The sequence below is a fragment of the Mesoplodon densirostris genome, chromosome 10 (assembly GCF_025265405.1).
Source record: "Mesoplodon densirostris isolate mMesDen1 chromosome 10, mMesDen1 primary haplotype, whole genome shotgun sequence".
NCBI lineage: Eukaryota > Metazoa > Chordata > Mammalia > Artiodactyla > Ziphiidae > Mesoplodon > Mesoplodon densirostris.
In genome coordinates, this window is record NC_082670.1 from 83,846,529 (window position 1) to 83,864,943 (window position 18,415).

General features: G+C 44.0%; 1 protein-coding gene across 1 annotated transcript; it reads left to right on the top strand.

The window, feature by feature from the left end:
- The first annotated feature begins 1,067 nt into the window (after positions 1-1,067).
- On the top strand, positions 1,068-17,234 carry SNTN (sentan, cilia apical structure protein). The gene is made up of 5 exons (XM_060109606.1): positions 1,068-1,177; positions 3,623-3,657; positions 12,521-12,660; positions 16,028-16,029; positions 17,078-17,234. The coding sequence occupies exons 1-5, from the start codon at positions 1,068-1,070 to the stop codon at positions 17,232-17,234; spliced, it is 444 nt and encodes a 147-aa protein (XP_059965589.1).
- The last annotated feature ends 1,181 nt before the right edge of the window (positions 17,235-18,415 follow it).

An 18,415-nucleotide genomic window follows, 5' to 3' on the forward strand; every position in this document is an offset into this window, starting at 1 on the left:
GAAAAGAAAACCATAAAGAGAAGCAAGCAATGAGCAAATGGAGTGGCCATATGCTGGAGCACTGACCAGTGATGCAGTAATGACAGCAGTGTCCCTGGAGCCAGGCGGAAGCCGGAACAATGACTATTCCTGGCTTTTCTTGAGATCTATCTCCTCTCACACATCAACTCACCAGTGATCTAAGTAATCGCTGGTCATGTCTTCCCTGACCCAGACTCATTTGACTGAGCTGACATCCCCCAGCTTTTACAGAACAAGCTCTAAGCAAACACAAGTGAAATAGCCTTCCTACTGGTCTTCCTGAATTTACTCTGTTTGTTTCTCTAAACCATTATTCACACTGAAGCCAGCGTGACGTCTCCAGACTGTAAATCTAAGTTTATCAGCCTCCTTGCCTAAAACTCACAAATGGTTTCCTATTCTCTTGACGTAAAGTGAAAATTCCCTACCGTGGCCTCCCAGGTCCTGCGCCGTCCAGTCACCGTGCCTCCTCTTCATCCTCACCTGGAGCCTCCCTCCCCCTCAGCCTCTCTGGTCCAGCTACCCTGGCCTTCTTTCAGTCCCTCCCAATCACCACACTCCCTCCTGCCACTGGGTTTACCACAGGCTCTTCCATCTGCCTACAGTGTGGATCCCTTGCCCTTTCATCTACTTCCTTCCTTCCTCCTCGGCATCAAACATCACCTCCCCAGGGATGCCTCCCTCACCTCCCTGACGGACACCAACCTCATAGCATCTCCCTTGCACGGTATTGTCACAGGGGTGACTTCTTTTGTGATTAAGTGATTAATATCAGTCTTGACCAGTAAGCTCCCTGGGATCAAAGTCCATGTCTGAGTTTTCTCACTGTTGTGTCCCCAGTACCTTGTACGGTGTCTGGCCCACAGCAGACACTCAAATATTTGTTGACTATGGCATGACTGGTTTAATGTCTGCCTGCAAATAACTCTAGGGAAAGGCTCTTCTACAAGGGCCACTGTATAGTTGCCATGGAACGAATGACAATAGTAACTGAGGGCAAGTAACGGTCGCTTAGGAAGGGCCGACACACAACAGGAGACCAGAGTATGTGCGGCTGTATGCACAGTACCCAGGACCAAGCACTCCACTTGGAAGGGGAGCCCAATCCTTCTGCAGCCGCAACATCTACTTTAGCACCTACGACAATGCCCAGAAGGTCAGTGGCGCTTGGCTCTCCTTCATCGAGTTTCATTTAAGCTTGCAGGTCTATTTCCAGAGTTCAGGGCTACAACTTGGTAACCAAAATGGGGCCAGTTTGGTGCCTGTTACCCACCTCAATCCCGCTTTCAATTGAGTTGGAAAATTAAAGAGAACAAATTTGCAGCTTTATTGCAAACTGAAAAAGTGATACAATTAACACAAATGTCTTTGATTGCCTCTTGAAAAACATTTGTAAATCAAAATTGGTAATGCTTTTAAGGATATGACATATTCTTTCAAAGTATCCATGAGAGAGGGAAATGGTTTCGGATCATGCAAATGTGTGAATTTATGCCTAATAAATGAAAAATATTCTTCCTTACGTAATTCCCTTTCGGGGACCTGCTTTAGTTCAAAAAAGTTTTTGAACACTTGACAGGTGCCAGGTATTCTGCTGGGCCAGGGGTAGGAGATATGGAGAATCTGCAGAACTCTTGCTGTCAAGGGCCTCACGCTCTGATGGAGGAGATCGTGGCAAAAGAAAATAACACGAGCCATGTTGCAAGTGTACGTCGTGTAAAGTGTACGTAGGATAAAGTGCACATCCTTTATCCTATGAAGGAGATAATAAGGGTGCAAAGTTTTTTGAAAATTAGGTGTAGCTCATGGAGAAGACCGTAAAAGGTCCAAGATATCATAGAGTCCAGCTTCCTAACTTTACAAGTAAGAAAAATGAGGTCCCCAAAGATCACGATCTCCTGACTAGTTAGTGCCAAACCAGATCTCGAACTCAAAAGTTCCCTTTAAAGAGCGGTCAAAGATATGACCAAGTTCTACTGTTCGTACTGGCTTTCTCCAAACCACTCCAGCCACAGGGGGTTGAAGTACCAAGCAAATGTTTTCTTTTTTTTTTTTTTTTTTTTTTTTTGCGGTACGCGGGCCTCTCACTGTTGTGGCCTCTCCTGTTGCGGAGCACAGGCTCCGGACGCGCAGGCCCAGCGGCCATGGCTCACGGGCCCAGCCGCTCCGCGGCATGTGGGATCCTCCCGGACCGGGGCACAAACCCGTGTCCCCTGCATCGGCAGGCGGACTCTCAACCACTGCGCCACCAGGGAAGCCCTTGTTTGCTTTTTATAAGGGAGCAGCAAGGTCCATCTCCCTGCCTCCCATCTGGTCCCTTTCCACTCTCCTTCCCGTATATCAGGTGGAATAACTTCCCCAAATGCAAATCTGATCGTGCCACCCCTTTCCTTCCCACCACCCTTAGGCTGACAGCCTGGGTCCACCCTAAGGCTCACTCCAAGTGCTCTGGTCCTGACCCTTGACTGCAGCCTCCTCTTCCACCACTGTCTCCTTCCCTCTCCATGTTCCAGCCACACTGTTCTTCCTCTGGTTCTTCAATCTTGCCATGCTTTCTCCCGCTTCCGGGGCTCAGCACACACTGTTCCCTCTGCTTGGAACATTCTTCCTCCTTCTTCACCTAATGATTCATTTGGTTGAGATAAAATACCATTACCCTGACCTGTAGACTGGGTTAGTCTTTCCCTGCTCTCTGTATGCTCTCTGCCATTGCTCTGTATTGAATCACGGGTTGAACATCTGCCTTCTGCACTAGACTCTAAGCCCCAAGAGTGTGGGAACATCTCAGTCATTCACTGATGCGTCCCCATGCCCCAGCACAGTACGTAGATTCTTAGGTAGGCTAAGCTGCTGGGACAAATAACACTTCAAATCCTCAGCCTTTTACAGAACAAGAAGTTATTTTTTTCTTTTTCACGTGACAGTTCAGAGTCAGGGTTCCAGGTGGGTGGCAGTTCTACTCCATGCCACCATGTAGGGACACAGGCTGATGTGGCTTGTGGCTTCAAGATGCGGCTTCCAAAGTACTCCTTATAATTTCTGTGTTAATTGGCTGGAAACAGGAAAGGGCACGGAAGAGGCTGCATAGAAGGCGACCACTTCTCTTCTGCTTCTTTTCCATTGGAGCACATTTGGTCATATGGTCACAAAAGGCTACACAAAAGGCTAGGATATGTGGGCCAGCCATTGCCAAGTATTATACTTCTTTACCATGTGACAAGGGGAGAAAGGATTTTGAAAGACAGATGGCAGCTCCACCAGGACGTTCAGGGCAGATTTACTGAAAATAAATTAATTTTTTTTTTTTTTTTTTGCATTAAGTGGGCCTCTCACTGTTGTGGCCTCTCCCGTTGCAGAGCACAGGCTCCGGACGCGCAGGCTCAGCGGCCATGGCTCACGGGCCCAGCCACTCCGCGGCATGTGGGATCTTCCCAGACCAGGGCACGAACCCGCGTCCCCTGCATCAGCAGGCGGACTCTCAACCACTGCGCCACCAGGGAAGCCCAAATTAATTTTTAAATCATTATATTGCTCTACTTTAGATGCTGATATCAATATCCAAACTCCCAGAATCATTATGTTTCTATCATTTTGTTGGCAGCATTTCAATATCCAAACAACTGGCTTCAATAAAAGGTAAGGCCTGGTGTGACAGAGATGTATGTGTTTCTTCTCTACCATGAGAGCATGCCAAGAGTTAAAAATAATAGGACACCAAAGAATGCCAACGATGTAAGAGAACTTGTAGATGAATCATCAAGATTTATGATGTTCTTTTTATTCTTTTTTTTTTAAATAAATTTATTTATTTTTGGTTGCATTGGGTCTTTGTTGCTGCGCGCGGGCTTTCTGTAGTTGTGGCGAGCGGGTGCTACTCTTCCTTGCCGTGTGCTGGCTTCTCATTGCGGTGGCTTCTCTTTGTTGTGGAGCATGGGCTCTAGGCATGCGGGCTTCAATAGTTGTGGCTTGCGAGCTGTAGAGCGCAGGATCACTACTTGTGGCACGCAGGCTTTGTTGCTCCATGGCACATGGGATCTTCCCAGACCAGGGCTTGAACCTGTGTCCCTTGCATTGGCAGGCAGATTCTTAGCCACTGCGCCATCAGGGAAGTCCCTGATGTTCTTTTTAAACATTTGGAAATTGAGGTCCAGTGATAGGAATTAGCTCACCCAAATTTAAAGGCCCAGCTATAATGGGAGCATGGATCCCTGACTCCTAATTCAGTGTTCATCCCACCATGGCCAGTTGGCCCTCCATGGGCCGTATCTTCAGTGTGTCCAAGTCAGCATGTGACTTATAAACCTTCAGTGGTATTCAGGATGCAATCAGTCCCCAACTGCCTCTGTTGATTGAGCAAAACATAGTGTGGCAAACTCCCAAGGTGTAAACATTTGCCGTCATCATTCCATTTTATAGGTAAAATATTTTTAGAGCCAACAGTACTGTCATGGAAATAACAATATAAGAAAAAATATACTCATATACTGGGATCATTATCTTATTCCAAAACATGTGGCTTCTTTATAGAGTAACAAGCACAGCTGGATTCTACTATATTGCAGTTATTTTTCCTCCTAGATGGCTGGTCTATGTCTCCAGAGGAGATGCTTTATATTTCTATTTAAATAAATCTTCATCTTGGTGAGAATATTATTGTTACACTATCACAACACAAGAGACCTATGATTTCTGTTTCACAATTTCAGGCACTTTTGATAATGTCAATGACAAAATATCATGTCCATGACATGATAAATATCCATGACATTTCTCATATAACAGCCCCCTCTGAGAGGCTGAGAGGGGAGTGTAACTCTCTATCATCCACACTGCTCACCAATACACAGACACACACACACACACAGACACACACACACACAGACACACACACACATCATTCCTGGCACCAGACTCCTTACAGTAGACAATTGGGCCACATTTATTCCCAGGCCTTAAGATAACACAGGATAAATATGGCTCATCTTGCCAGAATGTATTTTATTCAATGGTAATTTTAAGTGTTATTCACTGAAATCAAGCAGGGCTAGATCATGGAATAGAAGTCAGTACCAACCCACATTTTCAATTCTGGCTATTTGGACTTATGCCCTTGATCTCTTGGGGGAGGTGGATAGAAATGGGTGTTGAGTACGTATTTGCCTGTAGCATCCAAAGTAGTTTTATCGTGGAAAAGTTTGAAAAGTGCTAGAGTACTGGGGAAACTATCGATCTAGCAAGAAAACAGAAGAGATCTAATTTTTAGTTCTGCCATGTACGACTGATGCATACTGGGAAAAACCATGTTTCTCCTGTAGGTCTTCATTTCTTTGTTTGAAAAAATAACTAGGGCTTCCCTGGTGGCGCAGTGGTTGAGAGTCCGCCTGCCGATGCAGGGGACACGGGTTCGTGCCCCGATCCCGGAAGATCCCACATGCCGCGGAGCGGCTGGGCCCGCGAGCCATGGCCACGGAGCCTGTGTGTCCGGAGCCTGTGCTCCGCAACGGGAGAGGCCACAGCAGTGAGAGGCCCGCGTACAGCAAAAAAAAAAAGAAAAGAAAAAATAACTAATATTAAGAAAAGTTCTCAAATGAGGTGATTCTGACACGTTGCTATACTGAGGTTTGTGTTTCTACTACACTAAAGTGTTAGGAACTCACTAGATGAAACGTTTCACATTTTAGGTTCCGCTTTCCAGGGCAGGTGAAGAGAAAGAGGCAGGGATTGTTCTCAAGTTCAAATCAGCTCAGTTCAGCACACATCTATGCTAAGGCCTACAACACGCCAGGGCCTAGGAATGAATACAATGATAAATAAGATGCAGTGACTGCCCTCAGGGAACATACAGTCTAGAGCTGCACTGTCCAATATGATAGCCACTAGCCACCTGTGGGTATGGAACACTTAACGTGTGGTTAGTTTGAATCGAATTGTGCTGTAAGTGTAAAATATATGACAGATTTAAGAGACTTAGTAAGAAAAAGTGTAACATATCTGAATAATTTGTTCATGTTGATCAATGCTGAAATGATATTTTGATAAATTGGGTTAAATAATATATTTCTAAAATAATTTTATCTGCATCATTTTACTTTTTCAATGTGGCTACTTAGAAAAAATTTCATTATAATTCAGGCTCATATGACATTTCTTTTGGACAGCACTGATCTAGAAGGTAATTGAGACAGAATAACAGTGTTTCAGTCTGAAGGTTATGACAAGCTTATGTTTAGGGAAGTAGAGAAGCACAAAGGAGGGGCAGGTAGCCCTATCCCAGGGTTTGGGAAAGAATCCTGCAGGATACACTGCCTGAAGAGCAAGATCTAGAGGTAGCATGCATTACGGTGAGGAACCAGACTGACTGTGTGACCTTGAGCAAGCTACTTAACCTCTCTGTGCTTCAGTTTCCTCATCTATAAAGTGGAGATGATACTGGAACCCACCTCGGAGGACTGATGTAAGAATTAAATGAGTCAGGGCTTCCCTGGTGGTGCAGTGGTTGAGAGTCCGCCTGCCGATGCAGGGGACACGGGTTCGTGCCCCGGTCCGGGAAGATCCCACATGCCGCGGAGTGGCTGGGCCCGTGAGCCATGGCCGCTGAGCCTGCGCGTCCGGAGCCTGTGCTCCGCAACGGGGGAGACCACGACAGTGAGAGGCCCGTGTACCGCAGAAAAAAAAAAAAAAAATTAAATGAGTCAAATCATAAACATCCCATAAAGAAGTGGCTGGCATACAGAGCATGGGCTCCATAATCGTCCATCACAATGCAAGCTCCAGGAACCAAGGAGCTGTTCTCTTAATACTGCTCAGTGCTCTCTCCCCAGAACTACGACAAGGCCCAGCAATAAGTACTTGCTGGGAGCACAGAGTGTGTAAGGAACTGCAGACAGTTTAGTGTTATTAAAGCATAAAAAGTGAGGTAGGAGCTAGCAGGAAATGTGGACACGAAGTGCCTGGATTAACACCCCCCACCCCCATTCCAAAGGCAAGAGAGGCAATAAAAGACACCCAAAAAGAAACATCAATCCTTTGCATTTTTAATGGCACATCGCCCTTTACGATATGCTTTCACATATTCGCCCACAACTCTGTGAGGCAGACAGGGCAGGAGTTAGGAGGCAACACGCTGAGTTTATTAAGGGAAGAACCCAACCATAAAAAGAGGAAACCAAAAAACGCCTCACAAAGTCTCATCAGTATTGGTAGGATAAGCGGAGCTCGTTTTTATCTTTTATTTTAAATTTTTTTCTAGTTCGGTTTTTACCACGAGCATATGTTATTTTATAGTCAGGGAAAATGCATGCTGTGTTAAAATGAATGGAGGAGAAGGAAGAGAAGTGGGCTCGTCCAGATGGAGTCCCCATTTAGAGAGCAGTCAGACCTGAACTTCATCAGAGGACTGGGAAACGTCTGGTTCCGCAGCCTCCATGGAGATGCTCTTAGAAGGAGTTATTCCAAAGTGGCAGATCTTTCTATGGCCTTTGAAGGCAGACAGACTTTCGAATCTTTCCTCTGCCACCCGGCAGCAATGTGACCTTAAGATTCTTAATCTCTCCATGTGTCAGTTTCCAATATGTAAAATAGAGACACAAATAGTACCTACCTTTCTGGGTTTATGAAGCATTAAATAAGCTTATGCTTGAAAGGCATCTGACACATAGTAAGCAAGAAAGGTGTCTATCATTACTTGCAAGCTCACTCGCAGCTTGGAAGCTCACCCGTTCCTTTCCAGAAGGGCACAGCCAGGAGAGGAAGAGGTTACTGTCTCCCATGAGAAGTCTCAGACCCAGCAGAACAACCCATACTAAAGCCCTGTCTGGTTATTCTGGGTTATGAATAAATAAATCAACTGGTAAAAGTTACAGAAGGGATATTTACCTCCGAAGGAATTAAGGTGTTTCTTCTGAGCACTTTGCTTCTTAAAAACAAGACTATTTATAAACAGAGTTTATTCTTTAACCACTTAAATGCCAAGTTACGGCCATGCAGCTCCTCACCACCTCAACCCCACCTCCCAGGAAAGGGAGACATGAGCTAAAAGAAATATGCCATCTCCTTGTTTTTGATGAGCAGGAAAATCTTGGGTAATTGAGGAAAAAAATCCCAATTTTACTATTTATTTATTTATTTATTTTGCGGTACGCAGGCCTCTCACTGTTGTGGCCTCTCCCGTTGCGGAGCACAGGCTCCAGACGCGCAGGCTCAGCGGCCATGGCTCACGGGCCCAGCCGCTCCACGGCATGTGGGATCTTCCCAGACCAGGGCACGAACCCGTGTCCCCTGCATCGGCAGGCGGACTCTCAACTACTGCACCACCAGGGAAGCCCTATTTTTTTAATTTATTTATTTTATTTATTTATTTTTGGCTGCGTTGGGTCTTTGTTGCTGCGCGCGGGCTTTCTCTATTTGCGGTGAGCGGGGGCTACTCTTCGTTGCGGTGCGCGGGCTTCTCATTGCGGTGGCTTCTCCTGTTGCGGAGCATGGGCTCTAGGCACGTGGTCTCAGTAGTTGTGGCGCATGGGCTTCAGTAGTTGTGGCACGCAGGCTCTAGAGCACAGGCTCAGTAGTTGTGGCGCACGGGCTCAGTTGCTCCGTAGCATGTGGGATCTTCCCAGACCAGGGCTCGAACCCGTGTCCCCTGCACTGGCAGGCGGACTTCCAACCACTGCGCCATCAGGAAAGCCAAAAAATCCCAATTTTAAATGTGGGTTTCAGGATGTGGCAGAAGTGAAGGGAAGAGGTGGATAAGGATAGGAGGGAAAAGAGCTAAAAATTGAACACAAAGAAGCAGGGAACTTTCTGAGTCTGGGATAGTAGTCTAGATGGAGAGCCAGCCACTGGACTAGCAGACAGAAGCCACAGGTCAGGATGAGACTGAGGATCAGAAACCAAAGAGGAAATCAAGGAGTAAGAAGCTAAGGGTACAGATTCTGCAGATACTGATTCGACAGATATTTGTGAAGCACCTCCTAGACCCTAGGCACTGTTCTAAGTGCTCAAGTTTCCACAGAAGAGAAGACAGGCAAAACATTCCTATCTTCTTAAGGCTTATGTTTTCAACATGGATTCAGACTCAAGCTCTGCCACTTATGAATGTGTCCTCAGCAAGATCCTATCCCTTCTTCATCTATACAATGGTATAATCATGGAGAGACGTACTGTGTTCATGGGTTGGAAGAGTCAACATAGTAGATATCAGTTCTCCCCAAGTTGCTCTCTAAGTTTAATGAAATATAACAAAATTCAAGTTGATTTTAAAACAAAAACAGACAAACTTATTCTAAACTTTATGTGGGAAGGGGACTAAAATAGTCAAAAACTGTAAACATCTCAAATGTCCTTTGGTGGTGAATGTGGTACATTCATATCATGGAATACTACTCAATGAAAAGGAAAATACCATCAATACATGCAACAACTTGGATAAAACGCAAGGGAGGGGCTTCCCTGGTGGCGAAATGGTTAAGAATCCACCTGCCAATGCAGGGGACATGGGTTCAAGCCCTGGTCCAGGAAGATCCCACATGCCACAGAGCAACTAAGCCCGTGTGCCACAACTACTGAGCCAGCGTGCCCAAACTACTGAAGCCCACGTGCCTAGAGCCCGTGCTCCACAGCAACAGAAGCCACGACAATGAGAAGCCCGCGCACTGCAACGAAGAGTAGCTCTGGTTGCTGCAACTAGAGAAAACCTGCTCACAGCAACAGAGACCCAACACGGTCAAAAATCAGACAAATAAATAAATAATTTTTTTTAAATGCAACAGAATCACAACATTGTAAAGCAACTATACCCCAATAAAAAAATAAAAACAGAAGAAAAAAAAAACTCAAGGGAATGATGCTGAGTTTAAAAAGCCATTCTCAGAGAACTTCTGTATGATTCCATTCACAGAACATTTGTTGTTTCATAACATATGAAGATGGAGAACAGATTATTGATTGCCAGGGGTTAGGGATGGGGGAGGGGGCAGGTAGAAAGATTGGCTGTAACTATAAAGGGTTACTATGAGAGAATCTTGTGTTGGTGGTAGAGTTCTGTATATTGATTGTGGTGATAGTTACACAAAGGTACACATTTGGTAACATTGCCAAGAACTACACACACACACACACACACACACACACACACACACACACACACACACACAGGATGAGTGCATATGTAACTGGTAAAATCTGAACAAACTGTGGATGGTATCAATGTCAGTTTCTTGCTTTGGATGTTGTACTGTAATTATGCAAGATGTTTCTTGGGGGAACAGGTGCAGGAGATTGTTTTTGCATATTTATTGGCAATTTCCTGTAAATTTATAATCATATCAAAATAAAAAGTTTAAAAATGCAATAAAAATTTAAATGGTATAATAATCTCTATGGTGGTTATGAGAAGTAAATATACAATTTATTAAAGTATCTGGCACACAACAGATGCACAGTAAATGGCAGCTCCAACTTCCTATCCCAGCCAGATTGCTGCTTACACACATGTCCTTGACTTGCTCTAGCTTGGAGCAAATAAGTGGGTACTCTTGAGTGAGGGGCAAAAAAGAGTTATCCATTTGTGGGACCAGGAAGTCTGAATGCCTCAAGCTTCGGCCTAATTGTGGGTGAAATGACACAGGGGGATGGAGAGGACACACATTTCCTCATGCAAGAGAGAGAGAGGCCAACACATTGATTAGAATGCTTTGGCAGATGTTTATATACACAATTTACCATTTAGTCGGAGTCCTGTTCAGAGATACAGTAAAAACTGAGAAGGTCCACAGTTGTTTTCCCTTCATCCATTCCTCTTAACTCTTGTCATTCCATCTAACTTTTTTAAAAAATTTTATTTTATATTGGGGTATAGTTGATTAACCATGTTGTGTATTGAACTTTAATTAAAAAAAAAAAAACTAAATGCTTAAAATCTTTCAATGCCCTCTCTGTACATGTGATGGAAAATCCTGATTCCTTTCCGCAACCTAGGAGCCCTGTATGGTCTAGCCCCTGCCAACCTTTCTAATGAAACACCCTTTCAGCTTCTAGACTCCAGCCACCACTGTCTCCTTTCAGCTCCTCCAATGTGCCAGGCTCCGGATCTGAGCCTTCACATATGCTGTTCCCTGAGCCTGGAACACTCAACACAACCCTAATCCCAGGCTGACCCACCCCACCCTTTACATGGCAGGTCCTTCCCACCGTATTGGTCTTAGCTTAAATATTAATCTACTTATATAATAGATGCCTCCAAGACAACCTATCTCAGTACTTTTCCTCCAAGACCCACTCTGTAATTTTCTATTTCTTCTGTTTCTGTACCTTCTTTGCCTCATACAAGTTGCAAAATGCATAATATATGTGTATATGGAGAAATAAATAATTGTCAAATATGTATAAAACAAATATATGTATACACACATATCCTCTTGATTATTATTTATTACCCCACTAGATTGTAATATAGATGAGGGCAGAGGCCACATCTGGTTGTGTCACTTCTGTGTGCTGAACAGCTCAGAAAGTACCAGAAACACAGTAAGTGCTCGATACAAAAGTCACAAATATCTGAGTGATCATCTTTCTTTGAATCCGTGATTGTTACACTTTACCTGGGCAGAAAGCTGTTGGATTTTGTTTTCTCTTCTTCCTATTCATTCATTCAACAGCATTTACTGGCACCTACTACATCGCAGGCATTTGTGCTGGTCACTGGGAATATAGTGATAAAAAAAGCTATGATCTCTGGCCTCATGGAGCTTGTATTCTAGTTAGAGAGAAAGATGATTAAACATGCAATAACTGTAAAGCAGGAAAAGTTCTATAATGGGGGATATACTGGGGACTGAGAGAACAGAGAGGATAAGAATTTTCTTCACTGTCCTTCGTGCACTTCTCAGAGTTCACTGTGTGCTACCCACTGGAAGGGACTGAGCTAGTACCATCCTTTCAAGGAATTTAAATCAGAGAAACCAGCTAGATCACTGTGATTGAGGCCATGATTCAAAGAGATCCCTTGTCTATCATGATATCATTCTCCTTTATCACACGGGCATGTGGTTATGCTCTATCTGACACAGCATATAAACTCCACAAGAGCAGGACTTTGTCTTATTCAATGAGGTATCCTTAATGCCAGGGACTGAGCCAAGCACACGGTAGATGCTCTATAAATATTTGTTGAATAACTGAATGAAATTACACATCGGGAGATCAAGGCTTAGAGAGGTCAGGTGTTTTCCCAAGGTCACAGGGGAAGAGGGTGATAAATCTCATCCTAATTCTACTAATTCTAATTGCTACTGAGGGACTTTTGTTTTCCATGGTTTAAAGATTAAGGATCAGACACCCCCATGTCCCACTCCCAGATAGGTGGCAAAGAGCCCAAGGCCAGGATCACATTGACACAAACCTTCCAGCCCTGTTCCCTAAGTTCCCCCTGGAAGGTAGAGCCTCATGTCTGGGGAAGGGTCATTTCTAACCTAGGCTACACAGTTGTACATTTCTTCTTTCACAGCTCTACGCAAGGGTTCAGATCTGGAAAAAGCCATCGCCACTACCGCTACGATTTTCAGAAACTTTTCTGACCCTGATGGTAAACTTGGGAAAGCTACTGCCAAAAATCTACTGCAAACCCAATTTAGGAATTTCACAGAGGTAAGAGAACTAATAGGTACCAAGAAACAGGGGGCCACGCCATAACGGCTGGCCCGAAGAGTCAACAACTCCAGCTCAAAGGCACCATTATGTTGCTTCATTCCACAAATGTTTATTGGACACCTACCCTACGCCAGGAAATGAGATGTGCACTGGGGTTAATGCAGTGAACAAGCTAACAATCCAGCAGAGTAGGGCGATGTGCTGAAAAAGTTATTAGAAATAGAGGACCGTGAAAGAGTAGAACAGTGAAAGAATGCAGTGAGAGAATAAAACAGAGCGACCATCTTGGGCTTGGTGGTCAAAAAAGAGCTCCTGGGAAATGAAGGTATAGCTAAGATCTGAAGAATGAGATCAAGAGTGAGCAGGGAGGGCCTCCCTGGTGGCGCAGTGGTTGGGAGTCCGCCTGCTGATGCAGGGGATACAGGTTCGTGCCCCGGTCCGGGAGGATCCCATATGCCGCGGAGCGGCTGGGCCCGTGAGCCATGGCCGCTGAGCCTGCGCATCCGGAGCCTGTGCTCCGCAACGGGAGAGGCCACAACAGTGAGAGGCCCCCTTACCGCAAAAAAAAAAAAAAAAAAGAGTGAGCAGGGACCGGGGGCAGGGTGCGTGCGGGATGAGAATGATGGCATTCCCAGCAGAGGCTTTGGCATAAAGCATGTCAAAGACCTATGAGGGCCAGTAAGTAGTGGTGAGAAGAGGCAGGGAAGTAGGAAGCAGTGGAAGAGGAGGCCGGGGAGGTGAAGAGAAGCCACTTCCTACAGAGGCATAGCGTGAGGGCAGGAGGAAGCCAGGGAAGTTTCTAAATCCGGGTCGAAGAAATTACACCAGCTGCAGTAGGAGATGAGACTATGGTTGGGATGGGGTGTGAAATGAAGAAAAGGGGAACTGTGGGGAAGGAATCCAAAGAAAAGATGTTGGTTTGGACTAAGGTGGCAAATATGGGAGGCATCTGGAAGGTGCAATGAGCGGGATCTGATCACCATGAAGGCTGAAGAGTAAGGGGGACACATAATGATACCTCAGTTCTGACTGTGGGAATAAGTGGGTGGTGGTCCCATTTTCAGAGAAGAGGAAGGCTGGAGAATAAGCAGATTTGAGGTGGTGTGGGAGGTGAGGGCAGGTGATGAGTTCTGTTAGCACGTGTCAAGTTTAAGATGTCCTTGAAACTGTCAAGTGGAGAAACTCGGACAGCAACAGGATATGTGAGCAGGAAGGTCAGAATAGAGATCTATAACAGTGAGAGTGAGCAATATGAAAATGGTTACTGAACAGAAGGGAGTGACCTAAACCATCTAGAGGCATCTTTCTCAAACCTCAGCCACCTGAATACCATCTTCAATATTTTTCCCATATCTGCCTATAGCCTGTATTATAATGTACTTAGAACTTGTTAAGAGAACGCTCTACTTAAATGGAATTATTTTATAAGGAGCCTTGATCACCATTTTAAATGTAAATTCAGTGGGTAAAAGTGGAAGGTAGTAAAAAAATATAGATGACTGTTCATTCTTATTTAATATTTATTTTTGCATCGCCTAAACTTGTGTTACATTCTACCAGCAGTACATGTTCAAACTTTGGAAAATAGTAGCCTAGGGAAAATGCATAAGAAAAAAGGAGGGCCTCACACAGAACCTAAACCACCAACATTTAATGGTAGATTGAGCAAGAAAAAACTTAAAAGTAAACAATCTCTCAGGTTCTATGTGTATTCGGAGACGTTTAAAAAAGAAGTATTATAGTTCCTTCAAGATATAAATATATATGGTTTTAGCATACCACAGTTATATAAGGTGCCACCCGCTGGGGGAAGCTGGGTCAAGGGTACAACTTCCCGTGAATCTATGATTGTTTCAAAAGAGTGTGTGTGAAATCGGCTTTTTTTTTTTAATTCCACAAGTAAGTGATTTTTTTTATAGCCTGTTGCATAGAAACAGTGAATAGATTGGTGGTTGCCAGGAGCTAGGGGGAGGGGAAAGTGGCATGGTATAGGTCAGAGGGTGCAAATTTCCAATTTTAAGAAAAATAAGTTCTGAGGCTCTAACGCGTAGCGTGGTGACTATAGTTAGTAATATGGTACTGCATGCTTGAAGGTCATTGAGGTAGATCTTGAGCATTCTCCCCACACACACGCACACACACACAAGTTAATTCTGTGAGGTGATGGATGTGTAACTTATCTTGATCTTGGTAATCATTCCACAACGCATGTATATTAAACCATCACACTGTACACTTTAAATATATACAATTATATTTGTCAATTATTCCATAATAAAGTTAAAAAGGAGTGTGTGCAGCAAGATCCTTTTTGACCCACCTCCTAGAGAAATGGAAATAAAAACAAAAATAAATAAATGGGACCTAATGAAACCTAAAAGCTTTTGCACAGCAAAGGAAACCATAAACAAGACGAAAAGACAACCCTCAGAATGGGAGAAAATATTTGCATATGAAGCAACTGACAAAGGATTAATCTCCAAAATTGATAAGCAGCTCATGCAGCTCAATATCAAAAAAACAAACAACCCAATCCAAAAACGGGCAGAAGACCTAACTAGACATTTCTCCAAAGAAGATATACAGATTGCCAACAAACACATGAAAGGATGCTCAACATCACTAATCATCAGAGAAATGCAAGCCAAAACTACAATGAGGTATCACCTCACACCAGTTAGAATGGGCATCATCAGAAAATCTACAAACAGTAAATGCTGGAGAGGGTGTGGAGAAAAGGAAACCCTCTTGCACTGTTGGTGGGAATGTAAATTGATACAGCCACTATGGAGAAGAGTATGGTGGTTCCTTAAAAAACTAAAAATAGAATTACCATATGACCCAGCAATCCCACTACTGGGCATATATCCTGAGAAAACCATAATTCAAAAAGAGTCCTGCACCACAGTGTTCATTGCAGCACTATTGACAATAGCCAGGACATGGAAGCAACCTAAGTGACCATCATCGGATGAATGGATAAAGAAGATGTGGCACATATATACAATGGAATATTACTCAGCCATAAAAAGAAATGAAATTGAGTTATTTGTAGTGAGGTGGATGGACCTAGAGACTGTCATATAGAGTGAAGTAAGTCAGAAGGAGAAAAATAAATACCGTATGCTAACACATATATATGGAATCTAAAAAAAAATGGTTCTGAAGAACATAGGGGCAGGACAAGAATAAAGACGCAGACATAGAGAATGGGCTTGAGGACATGGAGGGGGGAAGGGTAAGCTGCAACGAAGTGAGAGAGTGGCATGGACTTATATGCACTACCAAATGTAAAATAGACAGCTAGTGGGAAGCAGTCACATAGCACAGGGAGATCAGCTCGGTGCTTTGTGACCACCTAGAGGGGTGGGATAGGGAGGGTGGAGGGAGACACAAGAGGGAGGGGATATGGGGATACATGTATACATATAACTGATTCACTTTGTTATAAAGCAGAAACTAACACACCATTGTAAAGCAATTATACTCCAGCCATCTCTGACCTTTGAGCAAACAGAGTGCTTTACCTAGTAAAGGGCTTCTCTCTCTGTCTTATCTCCAGCTCTTCCTGGAGGGAGACAGACACGGGTCCTTTCACCCTCACTGGTAGGTGTGACCTCTCGAGGAACAGCCTAGAGAAACATGAAAGGTCTAAGCCTGTAAGAGGAATGTATCATCACTCCTAAAGTGCCTTAGTCATTGCTGTGATGGGTTTTTTTTGCAGCCAGCACATGGATGAGTGTTTGGGGTTAAACTAAATGCAGTGAATCAAATGACCTTAACATTTTTGATGCACTTGGGAAGATATTTCACGAGCTGTGGCTGGAACTGAAAATCCCCTCCATTTAGTTGTTTTCACATGTTTTCCTTCACTCTGTTGCTGAGGACTATGAACTTGGGTTTTATTCATGATCAGACTTAGGGCTGAACAATCTTCCAAAGCACATATTTTCTTTTAGCATATTTTATTCCATATTTCTGGATAATCTTATGCTCAGTGGAGCACATAGTGGATACCTCCAATAACAAAGGGGTTGTACTCTGAAACCATAACAGTGTCTGTATCTGTAGAGGAGTAGGGTAGCAGTTGAGTGTGGGCTCCAGAATCAGGTAGCCAATGCGCTGAATCCTGGTTCCACACTCATAGCTGCCTAGCTTGGGGCAAATCACTTCGTTCTCACTGAGTCTCTGGCATTGCCTCTGTACGGTGGGAAAATAATAGTTCATATTCAATAAGGTCACTGTGAGCACTCAGTGAGATAACCCCTGAAAAGATTTAATACAGTGCTCAACTAGTAGCACTGGTAGCAACTTGACATGTTGTTAATAACATGTTTACTATTGCGTATTATCTGTAAAACCCAGGTGGCATGATGAATTCAGTTTTTTTGCTTTTTCTTCTTTATTCTTACAGACAAGAAACCAAACCAAGATACAAAGACCTCCTTTCTGAACTCGACGAACATACAAAAAGTAAGCTGGATTTTGAGGATTTCATGATCTTACTGTTAAGTATCACTGTCATGTCAGATTTGCTACAAAATATATGGAGTGTAAAAATTATGCAATAGGACTTCCCTGGTGGTGCAGTGGTTGAGAGTCCGCCTGCCGATGCAGGGGACACGGGTTCGTGCCCCGGTCCGGGAAGATCCCACATGCCGCGGAGCGGCTGGGCCCGTGAGCCATGGCCACTGAGCCTGCGCATCCGGAGTCTGTGCTCTGCAACGGGAGAGGCCACAACAGAGAGAGGCCCGCGTAACGCAAAAAAAAAAAAAAAAAGCAATAAATAGCTTTAAATATATAGTTAGACAAATTAATGGCAAAAGACAGTATTAAATTATTGAAATTTTTTCATTTTATTTTTAATTAATTGAAGGTACTGATCATGCACCTGGGGGTGCCTAGGATGGTTCTGATTGCTAATATTCAGACCCAGTGTAACTAAAAAGTCTATGCATACTCTTTTTTTTTTTTTTTTTTTTTTTTTAATATTTATTTATTTATTTATTTATGGCTGTGTTGGGTCTTCGTTTCTGTGTGAGGACTTTCTCTAGTTGTGGCAAGCGGGGGCCACTCTTCATCATGGTGCGCGGGCCTCTCACTGTCGCGGCCTTTGTTGTTGCGGAGCACAGGCTCCAGACGCGCAGGCTCAGTAATTGTGGCTCACGGGCCCAGTTGCTCCGCAGCATGTGGGATCTTCCCAGACCAGGGCTTGAACCCGTGTCCCCTGCATTGGCAGGCAGATTCTCAACCGCTGCGCCACCAGGGAAGCCCTATGCATACTCTTCAAAAATGTTTAAATAATATAGTCTCTGGTGCTTTACAGTATGATAGATTTGATACCACTGAATATTGCATTGCTTTTGCTGCATCAGTAGTGTCTTAGAGCACTTTCCTTATAACCATTGAGTCCCTCATTCATTCACTCATTAAACAATGTGTGTTGGACCTCTACTTGATGGTACTGCTAAGGATACAGTAATTAACCAGCCAATCTCTGCCTTCAGACATGCCTGCAGAAGTCCAGCAGTAGAGATAGGCAATGAACAATTTATCAATCAATTGAATATACAGTATAATTATAATTATGATAAGGGCTACAGGATGGTAAAAGAGCTGTTATCACCAGACCTGAGATCAAAGTCAGATAAGCTCTACTGACATTCTACAAAAAGCAAAACTATAGGGGGGGTGCGGGTAAAGAGTGGTGCTTGCCACGGCTGCAGGTGGGAAATGGAGTTGTCCACAAATA

What these genes read in the sequence shown, in the direction of transcription:
- SNTN (XM_060109606.1), top strand. Translation starts at nt 1,068, where the DNA reads ATGTGCGGCTGTATGCACAGTACCCAGGACCAAGCACTCCACTTGGAA. An exon ending in CCTACGACAATGCCCAGAAG is followed by an intron (nt 1,178 to 3,622) that starts GTCAGTGGCGCT and finishes TTTTGTTGGCAG; the next exon opens with CATTTCAATATCCAAACAAC. An exon ending in ACAACTGGCTTCAATAAAAG is followed by an intron (nt 3,658 to 12,520) that starts GTAAGGCCTGGT and finishes CTTCTTTCACAG; the next exon opens with CTCTACGCAAGGGTTCAGAT.